Raw genomic sequence first — 10457 nt, 5'->3', positions numbered from 1 at the left:
CCATTGACTGCCCAGGTGCAACGAGATAGATGGGCTGCTAAAACGCAGAGTTTAAGGGATCAATGATGGAGAGCCCAAATATGAAAAGATCCCCCGGGACAGGCAGGTAGAATTGTTCCCCTCTATACAAGTAATCCTCGACTTACAACAGTTCGTTTAATGACCATAGCATTGTTAACAGCATTGAAAAATGTGACTTAGGACCGTTTTTCACAATTACACTCTTTGCAGCATCCCCATGATCATGTGACAAAATGTCAGATGCTTGGGTCACTTGATCATCTTTTGGGACCTTCCGACAAGCAAAATCAATAGCGAAGCCAGATTCACTTAACAACTGGATTACTAATTTATGAACTGCAATGATTCACTTAACAATTGTGGCAAGAAAATGGGGCAAAACAACAAATGTTTCACTTATCAATGTGGGACCCAATTGTGTTCATAAGTTGAGGACTACCTGTAGCCCTTAGGCAGGTTGGCTTTCAGTGTTCGGAAAAGCTATAGTGTGACTTAGTTCTGCTTATTGTATGAATTTTCTATCAGCGATTCCCGTGTTCTAATTTTAAAATGCAGATTTCAAGTTTTTCTAGAAAAAGTAATGAATCAGTTGAAGTCTTCATATACACCAGCAGTTGAATTTTTGCCCGGATAATTTCCATTTTCTGATCATTTTATTCCAGTGGCTTATCACAGGCATTAAGGAATGCCTACATATGAGCCATCTCTTAGAACATAGTACAATAAGGTTGGAAGGGCTCTTGGAGGTCTTCTAGTCCAGCGCTCAGTGCCCTGATCCCCATCCTGGAGAGATATGGCATCGCTTTTTAATTCACAAGCCAACAGTTGCTGGAAAGACTGGGAGCAATTCCCAGGTGTGTGCTCTTTTCCAAAAATACTCTCTTCTCTAATTATGCCCAATTCGATTTTACCCTGGCTGACCCCGTCCTCCTCAACCGAGATCCTTACAGCTTTGAGCCAGCAAGATTAGCAATAGCACTTAAGATTTATAAAACGCTTCACAGTGCATTACAGCCCACTCTAAGCGGTGAGTTGCGTTCACACCACCAGCCGACCACGCTTTAGCCACGCGTGTTGTGCAAAACCAACTTTCACGGGACTTGCCAGTCGTTAAAAAGTTCCGCGTCTCGGACGAAAGAGGACGCTTTCCCCGCCAGTCCCACAACTGAGCCTTTTCATATCCCGCCTGCTCGGAGGGGGCGCTGTGACGAGTGAGGGCGATCGAGGCGACATTAGCCGCTTCCGCTTCCGCTCCCACCATCTTGCCGTGAGACAGCAGCAAAGCGGGGAACCGGTGGATTTGGAGCAACGATGTTGTCGGCCGCTACCTACGCTGAGCCTGTGTTCGGGTTGCCCAGAGAGGTTAAGCAGAGCTCTGCGGGGCAGCGTCGCTTCTCTCCATATACTTTCAATGGCGGGTAAGCGCCGGTGTTTTTCTTTGGGTACTTCTTCTCCCTTTAAGACCGATCCTGCCTTTCGACAAAGCATTCATCCCCCACCTGTGGTTTTACTTTCTTTTTCTCATCTCCCTGCGAAGTAGTAAAACAGCAGTTAGTGTTGTCCCCCCCCCCCTCAAACTCGAGTTTCTTTCATAACTCGTCTATAAACACCTCGCCGTGGCTTCTAACTAAATGGATACAGAGGGTGGTAAAATTCAACAAGATCACAAAGGCTTTACCTGGACATTAGAAGTAGCAGCAGAGCATAACAAGGTGGGTTTAAGTGGTGCATTAAATGTAAGGGTTCTTCCAAAGGCGACCCAGAATTTTAAGCGAGGCTTGAATTAACAGTAGCCACTGGTTGAAATTATCTTGTGCCAGGTCTATACTTAAGGATTGATTTTCTAAAGGCAGCGCAATTCCCCCCCCCCCCAAAAAAAGGCAAACAAAAACTACCCTACATTTTTACTTTGTGCATTAATATTTGTGCCAAGGAAGCTTCTCTTGGAGTGTGATAACTATTTAGGAATTAGGACTCGGTGGCTAAAATGCTGAGCTTGTCAATCAGAAAGGTCCACGTAACAGAGTGAGCTCCCTTCTCCCAGCTTCTGCCAACCTAGCAGTTCAAAAGCATGTAAAAATGCAAGTATAAAAATAGGGACCACTTTGGTGCGAAGGTAACAGCATTCCGTGCACCTTCAGCATTTAGTCATTCTGGCCACATGATCACGGAAATGTCTTCAGACAGCGCTGAGTCTTCAGCTTTGAAACGGAGATGAGCATCGGCCCCTGGAGTCGGGAAAGACTAGGACAGTGATGGCAAACCTATGGCACGTGTGCCATAGGTAGCACACAGAGCCATTTGTCAGGGCATGTGAGGCGCTGCCCTGTCAGCTGGCCAACGCACATGTGCGCGTTGGCCAGCTGAATTCACCCTTTTTAAAAGCCATTTGTTGCCCTCCCCAGGCTCCAGAGGCTTTATAGGAAAGAGCCTCCCCCGCCCTCCCCCTGAGGCCCTCCGGAGGACTTCCTGTTTGCTCGGAGGGTCGTTTTGACTGCTCCGGAGGCTTCAGGGAAGCCCCCTGAAGCCTTCGGAACGCTTAAAACGACCCTCCAAGCAAACCAGAAGTCACTTCCGGTTTGCTTGGAGGGTCGTTTTGAGCTCTCCGAAGGCTTCAGGGAAGCCTCCTGACGGTCCCTGAAGCCTTTGGGCCATTTAGAACAGTCCTCCGAGCAAACCGGAAGTCACTTCCTGTTTGTTCGGAAGGTCGTTTTGAGCACTCCGAAGGTGTCAGGGAAGCCTCCTGACGGTCCCTGAAGCCTTCGGAGCGCTCAAAACGACCCTCTGAGCAAACCGGAAGTGACGGAAGTACGCGCTGGCCAGCTGATAGGGCAGCGCCTCGCATGCCCTGACAAATGGCTCCATGTGCCACCTGTGGCATGCGTGCCATAGCTTCTCCATCACTGTCCTAGTCTTTCTCGACTCCAGGGGGCGATGCTCATCTCCGTTTCAAAACCGAAGAGCCAGCGCTGTCCTGACGGTCCCTGAAGCCTCCAGAGGGCATCCGGGGGGGCGAGGGAGGCTGTTTTCGCCCTCCCCAGGCTCCTATAAAGCCTCTGGAGCTTGGGGAGGGCAAAAAAAGCATGTAAAAATGGGGGGGAGCGCCTGTGGGGGGGGTCATGCATTGCACTATGGGTGCGGCATGCCCGCACACGACCCCCCCCCACGCTCCCCCCACTTATGGCACGCGAGCCAAAAAAGGTTCGCCATCACTGGACAAGGACATATGTGTGAGGGGAACCTTTACCTTTAAATAGTTATCACTGTCTAAGAGAAGCTTCTTTGGCACAAATGTTAATGCACAAAGTAAGAATCTAGGGTAGTTTTTGTTTGCATTTTGGAAACTGACTAATAGTTTTATTTGCAGCAGTGAAGCAGTCCGGCTTCAGATTCCACCTTCATTTTCTTATATGCTGCTTCTTGTTCCTTGTCCAGCTTACTTAGGGAACCCCAAATACTAGGAGTTTTAAAACATACTTTTTAAAAGAAAGGCAACAGTTTTCTTTAAAAGCTTTCCTTCTTAGTGGATTCTGTAATTTTTAAATGTAGATAAAAATAATAGGGAAAACTTCCAAGTTAATTAAATAGTTAATTAAATAGCATCTAATCTAAAAGATGGCATCTTGGGGCATCAGTGTGCAATGTGACCCTGAAATCTCCATCCGTGCATACTTGTGGCAAAGAACAGTTTCTTATCAACTTGAGGTGAGAAATGGACGCTTAGGACTAACTTTATATAGGATGAGTGTTGGAGAAGTTGAGTTTGAGTTTGAGTTTATTAAATTTATAAACCGCCCCCTCTCCCCGCAGGGACTCGGGGCGGTGTACAGACAGTACATATATCAAAACAACAAAGCACAACACGAAAAACCCGGACAAACAACGTAAACATACAGTCTGTATATTAGCCCAAACTAATTTATAGTTAAAAACAATCTAAAACCAATTAAAACCCTAAAATTTAAAAAGCCATCCAGGAAGGTCAGTAATAAATGTTACTTATGATTACAATTGGGCCAGGCCGGCTAGTCGGAACAGGTGGGTCTTGAGTTTCTTACGGAAGGAGCGGAGATCAACGGTAGTTCTAATATCGGGGGGGAGGTCGTTCCAGAGGGTTGGGCCCATCACAGAGAAGGCCCTACTCCTGGGCACCGCCCGCCCACATTGCTTAGCGGAAGGTACCTGGAGGAGTCCCTCTCTGTGAGAGCGGATTGGTTGCAGGGATGTATGGGGTAGGATGCAATCCCGCAGATAACTAGGTCCCAAGTTCCCTAATGTTCCTAAAAAGTAAACTTTTTTGAGACAACCCTCTTATCCCCAGCTCATACTGTGTGATCATATGTATCATCAATGGGAAGTGTTGCCCCAGCTTCCTCAAATCTATTGAACCCGGACTGAAGCCACAGATTTTTTTTTTTTCATTTTATGGCTATGAGCCACTGAGTATAATCCTCTTATGTTTTTGAAAAAAGTAAGAAAATGCACAGCTAAAGCTAAAATGCTCAAATTTCAAGGTTTCAGAGTAAATTTAAATGCATGAAGGCTAAACAATTACAAAAAAAAATAATTATTTTCTTTTGTTTAGGACCATATTGGCAATTGCTGGTGAAGACTTTGTTGTTGTTGCTTCAGACACCCGACTGAGTGAAGATTATGCAATTCATAGCCGAGAGAGCCCTAAATGTTACAAATTGTAAGTTTAAAGTGGTAGATATTTTGATGAGTTTGATACAGACGTAGTCATATCTGGTATAAATCCATTAAAACATTTATTTCTATTTCGAAATACTGAAATTGTGTTAAAGCAATCTGATGTTAAATTGATCTGTTAAATGGAATAATGTTAGATAAAATAAGATGCTTTACTGAAAGCCTGTTTTAATACTTCTACTAAGATAATACATTTTTCGGTTACTCCAGATAAATTGTATTCTTTTATCAGAGGGCTTGAAACTATAGATTTCAGCACATCCAGCATTGCATATCAAAAATATTATGAAAACTTCATGATGATGCTACAAATTTGTTAATTTTGGTCATCATCCAGAATCATTTCGATGACTCAAATAAATAAATGAATGATAGTTGACAATGAACATATAATCAATAAAAATGGTCAAACCATCCCCCCCTAAGCCGTCAAAGTAAATAAATAAAAGCACATTGTGTGTCAGTATAATCATATAATGGCATATTCTATATACAGGCACTTGTTCACACGTTGGGGTCACCATGCATTAGTGAACACAGATCCTATATGTGTAAAATCATAGCACTTGAGTCCAAAGCTAACTTTTAGTTCTAGAATTTTAAGTAGTAAACTTTAATTTCTTAAATGCTTTATGAAAATTTGAACAGGAAAATTGTCAGATACTTTCTATATTTGACAGACTGCAGTATGGGAAGAAATATATAAATAAAATAAGCCCAGGAAAATGTATTGTTGTAGTCTGTCAAAATTATTTACAATCTTATCAATACTGTGTTTATACAGGACAGATACAACAGTTATTGGCTGCAGTGGATTTCATGGAGACTGTCTTACCCTTACTAAAATCCTTGAAGCAAGATTGAAGGTAGGTTATTGTGTATAGCTTAGTGTTGGAAGTTGTACTCATTTATTACATTAATTTGATACTTTAGCACTTAAATCTCAGTTTCATCCTTGTACACATAATGAATTCTCTATTTCTGCTTGCTCAGATTGTTACTTAAGTGTTTTTTCAACTTTTTCTGCTAGTGTTAATTTACATATAATTTGTATCACAGTAAACCCTTATAAAAGACCAGAAAATATACAAACAAATGTCTAAAGTTTCTTACTGTCTGTGGAGATTCTTAGTCATCCAGGTCATGATTGTCCCAAAGGTGCTCTTTCAAAAGACAACTGGACTTTGTTTTTCATGAAACAAAATTCAGTTGCCTTTTGAAAAAGCACGTTTGGGACAAGGTTTCTTACTGTTCTTTTTTCCAAGTTTCATCTTTTATATTTTGTAAACTATCTGGTGGTTTATTCTATAAATTGTTAAAAGATCCTTTCAAATTGACATGTAGCATTCAGATGAATATTTCTTTAAGGAAGGGGCTGGAATATATTTCACTTGCACAGTGTTGTTAAAAGATAGTGCAAGTCACAAAATGAATTTGCTGCATTCTTTTTGTTAATCGCGGCTGAATAAATGAAATATAGTAAACATGTAATAATGAGTGATCATGGCTGCTTAAGCAGCTTATTGCAAACTTGTATATAAGAGCTGAATTTGCAACCAAAATTAGAAATTCAGTGCTAGCTGTAGCAGAAGAAGAAAATTAATCTTCTGCCTTGGAGAGTGCAATATAATAAATACTCAGCCTTATTTGTTTTTTCATTAATGACTTATGTTTTTATTTTTCCTGGCTGCAACAAATGAGTGCTGTTTTTATTTTGTTTTGTTATGGGTTTTTTTCAGTTGGTTGTTGGTTAATTTGTGTTAGGAACAATTTCAGCAAGAACATTTGCTTACTTCTGTTATAAATATGTTCCAGATGTACAAGCATTCCAATAACAAGACCATGAGTTCAGGCGCAATTGCAGCCATGCTTTCTACCATCCTGTACTCCCGACGCTTCTTCCCTTATTATGTTTACAACATAATTGGTGGATTGGATGAAGAAGGTAAAGTTGTGTTTGGATTCGTGTAAAAGTGCAAGGAAGTAACCTCCTCTGAGATATTGGATAATAGACAACTGGGAAAATAAAGCAATTCTTACAATATAATTCTAAAGTTACTATTTCAATAGTAAAATCTTTATGATGTGGATTGTATTTTAATATGAATATAGCAGTATTTGGTTTAGCACATATACTATAATATAAAGATTATTTAAATTAATTATAGCTGCCCACTGTAGTGGACTCTCAGTGCTTACAAAATATAATGCTGAATGAAAATGATTAAAAACAAAAGGCGGCCTAGACTAAAAACAACCATGAAAATAAAGCATGACAACTCCACCTCCCCAAACATGTACATCTCAGGATAGTAATTGCATATTTATAAAAGGGTAAATCTTTAGTAGAGCACATGGTTTTACCATAATAGTTTTCAATTGTGGTATAAATCACAGTTGGTGGTTAAACTGCAGTCCTCTGATGTTAAAACAGATTCATTTGAACTTATTCCATAGTGGAATACATTTTAAATTTTTTGGGAATTTAAAATGAAGAAAAACCAACTTTGGATACTTGTGTTCAATTTTCAAAGGAAGGTTTTTTTGTTTTTGTTTTTTGTTTTCTTGAAGAGAGTTCCATCTTTCTAGAACACAGTTCAAACACGCAAATCTAAGGTTGGATCAAAAGACAAGCATTCAACAGACAAGTGCAGCTGGCTTTTATCCTCAGCTTTTCTTCCTTGAAAAGCCTCTTCCAAGTTTGAAGCACTCCATGGAGTGTTATGCCCTGCAACAGGCCCAAAGAAGAACTTTAAACAAGGAAGATTTCCATTTGAATTGTTATATATTCACAAGGGCAGATTCAGAATTTTCTTTCTATTGATATGATGATTCCTCTTTGGAACCAATTATTTTTTTATTTTGTAAACAAGCAAGAAAATCTAGATCTAAAAGAACAGGTATAAATATTTAATAATTATCATTGAATAGTAAACATTTAGTATGCTCTTAGCTATTGTTACCATTCTTTAATTAAAAAAAATATGGGGGAGATCAGTCATTGTGATTATGTATGTTAAAGAAAAGAAGCAAAGAGTTTCTTCTTGTTTCATTTTCCGATTACAATAAAAATTCTGTGGCAAAATTTTGGGAAATATGATACAGACTTTAAATTATACTTTTACATAGTGCAAAAAATTATTTAGTTCTTTATTTGTATGCCTTACTTGTTGCAATCAGTTAGGGGTAAAACCTATTCAAATATATTGCACCTGTTTAACAGATGTACCTGTTAAAAATGCAAGGTTACATTAAAGTTCTGTTTAAACTAAAGTTTGTCTAGGAAACACAAATCTTTCCCGTTTGCATTAGATGGTTTAATCTGGTTCATTATTTTGTACTGTGTCCTCCCTTTATTAGTGGTTATATTTTGAATCAATTTTGTTACATTGTACTTAACTGTCAGGCCCCCTTATTCCAGCATTTGAATGTATTTACTTTTCTAGGGAAAGGTGCAGTATACAGTTTTGATCCAGTAGGATCCTACCAGAGAGATAGTTTCAAAGCTGGTGGATCAGCTAGTGCCATGCTGCAACCTCTGCTGGACAACCAGGTAAGTGTTCTTCCAATTATTGTGCATTTATTGATATAGCGATGTCTGGGGCCTTAACTCTTTCTAAAATATTATTATTTGAGATTATTTGGGAGCTATCAAATGAAAGGACAATGAAAAGATCCATCACCCTAAGCCACAATGTGATTTTTTCCTTTTGAATTATATCTTTGTGAAAACAACATATGTTGATTTGCTATATTTTCAGATGATAGTTGTATTAATGCATCTGAACAAGTGAAATTGTTATAATGCTGAATCATTACTGTTGTAATCAACGCAGTAGGCTTGTTGTACCAAGCTATTCTTGGGGGCAATAGGCTGACTCTAAACCGCTTAGAGATGGTTGTAAAGCACTATGAAGCGGTATGTAAGTCTAAGTGCTATTGCTATTAACTATTTAAAATGTGAGGTCTTTGGTGCTCTCTGAGCTTGCTTGTTTTCTTGCAGACGTTTCATTACCCTAACTAGGTAACATCATCAGTATTTAAAATCTTTTTCCCCCTTTAAAAGGTTGGCCTCAAGAACATGCAGGGCGCGAAACAATTGCCTTTGTCCTTGGAAAAGGCTCTGCAGCTGGTAAAGGATGTCTTCATTTCTGCTGCAGAAAGAGATGTCTACACAGGAGATGCACTAAAGATCTGCATTATCACAAAAGATGGAATTAAAGAAGAAAGCTTTCCATTGAGAAGAGACTAACCACTGCACCATTCAAGTTAAAATGCTTGGTCCCTAACAGTCATTTTTATGCAGATTGTTTACAGGTAGCATGTTAACATTTGATAAATTAAAATAAGGAATAAAAAAACCCCAACGCTTAATTTTTAATGTTTCATGGTATGTTTAATAAATAGACTGGGTTATGTGAACCTAGGTTGTGGACAGAGTGCATTCGTTGTACAATCAAAAAATTGTATTTGATGCAGGATACAAGGAATTTATTAAAGGCCACAGGATTCATTTGTTGTATATTTCTATAGGCAAGCTGGCTGGAATTCTTGAAATGTCAACATTTCTAGAGGGCACCCTGTTTAAAAGTAGCAGTGTGGAAGAAGAACTTATATGCATATAACATGCATTTTTTTTAAAAAAACAGCAGTTGAGGAACTGTGATTTCTTGATACCAATTTATTAAAACAAAGAAAATGGATGATGTGTAGTTTTCCTGTCAGCCTTATACAGAAGAAGTAATTTTCCATTGTCTTGCCTCCTCGGATTTTGTTTTAAGCTTCCCTGCCTTGACTAAACCCTTCTATTCCCCACTGAACTCCTATTTAAGTAGTAATTAGGCCTGACCTTACTTAGCTTCTAAGCATAGATGTCAACCATAGGATGCCACTTGCTGAAACTATTGATGGATAATTCCTCTCAAATACTGATTGCATTCTTCAAAAACGATTCAGACGTTCTTTAGGATATAAGTGCAATGTCTCTACTAAAGTAGTCACATCTTCTAGACTTTTACAAGAGCCTAAATAAAGCTGTGGCTACTATGGTTAGCAGCATAAAGGAAAGGTGCTATGATAAGGTTCAGCACTGCTCCAGAATCATTTTTTAAAAAAATTGCATCGTCCCGCGGAATACTGTTGCACTTTCGGAAGTTAAATTTGCATGTTTAAATGCAACTGCCTCTGGTAAATGCAATGTACGTTAAGGTATTTGTTTGGCTCAAAATATATTTTAAGATCTCTAATATACATGTCTTTCCCATGAAATATCCTCTAGGTAAATGGGAAAGATTAAAATAAAATGATTTTTCCCTAAGGTTAATTATTCAAATATTGCTCCCTAATGCAGCGATGGCGAACCTTTTTTGGCTCGCGTGCCACAAGTGGGGGGAGCGCAGAGGGGTTGTGTGCGGGCGTGCCGCACCCATAATGCAATGCGCGACCCCCCAGTGTGCATGCGCGCACAACAGGCACGACCCTCCCCCATTTTTACATGCTTTTTCGCCCTCCCCAGGCTCCAGAGACTTTATAGGAGCCTGGGGAGGGCGAAAAGAGCCTCCCACGTCCTTCCGGAGGCTTCAGGGACCATCTGGAGGCTTCCCTAAAGCCTTCGGAATGCTTAAAACGACCCTCCGAGTGACTTCCGGTTTGCTCGGACAGTCGTTTTAAGCGTTTCGAAGGCTTCAGGGAAGCCTCTGGACGGTCCCTGAAACCTCCGGGGGGCG

General features: G+C 39.9%; 1 protein-coding gene across 1 annotated transcript; it reads left to right on the top strand.

The window, feature by feature from the left end:
* The first annotated feature begins 1250 nt into the window (after positions 1–1250).
* Positions 1251–9105, top strand: PSMB1 (proteasome 20S subunit beta 1). Its single transcript, XM_081943375.1, has 6 exons — positions 1251–1439; positions 4607–4714; positions 5516–5597; positions 6547–6676; positions 8178–8284; positions 8798–9105. The coding sequence occupies exons 1-6, from the start codon at positions 1333–1335 to the stop codon at positions 8981–8983; spliced, it is 720 nt and encodes a 239-aa protein (XP_081799501.1). The 5' UTR covers positions 1251–1332; the 3' UTR covers positions 8984–9105.
* The last annotated feature ends 1352 nt before the right edge of the window (positions 9106–10457 follow it).

Source organism: Natrix helvetica (genome assembly GCF_964273705.1).
Source record: "Natrix helvetica genome assembly, chromosome: 2".
Classification (NCBI taxonomy): Eukaryota; Metazoa; Chordata; class Lepidosauria; order Squamata; family Natricidae; genus Natrix; species Natrix helvetica.
The sequence above is the reverse complement of the archived record's forward strand: the minus strand, read 5'-3'. Positions and strand labels throughout refer to the sequence as shown.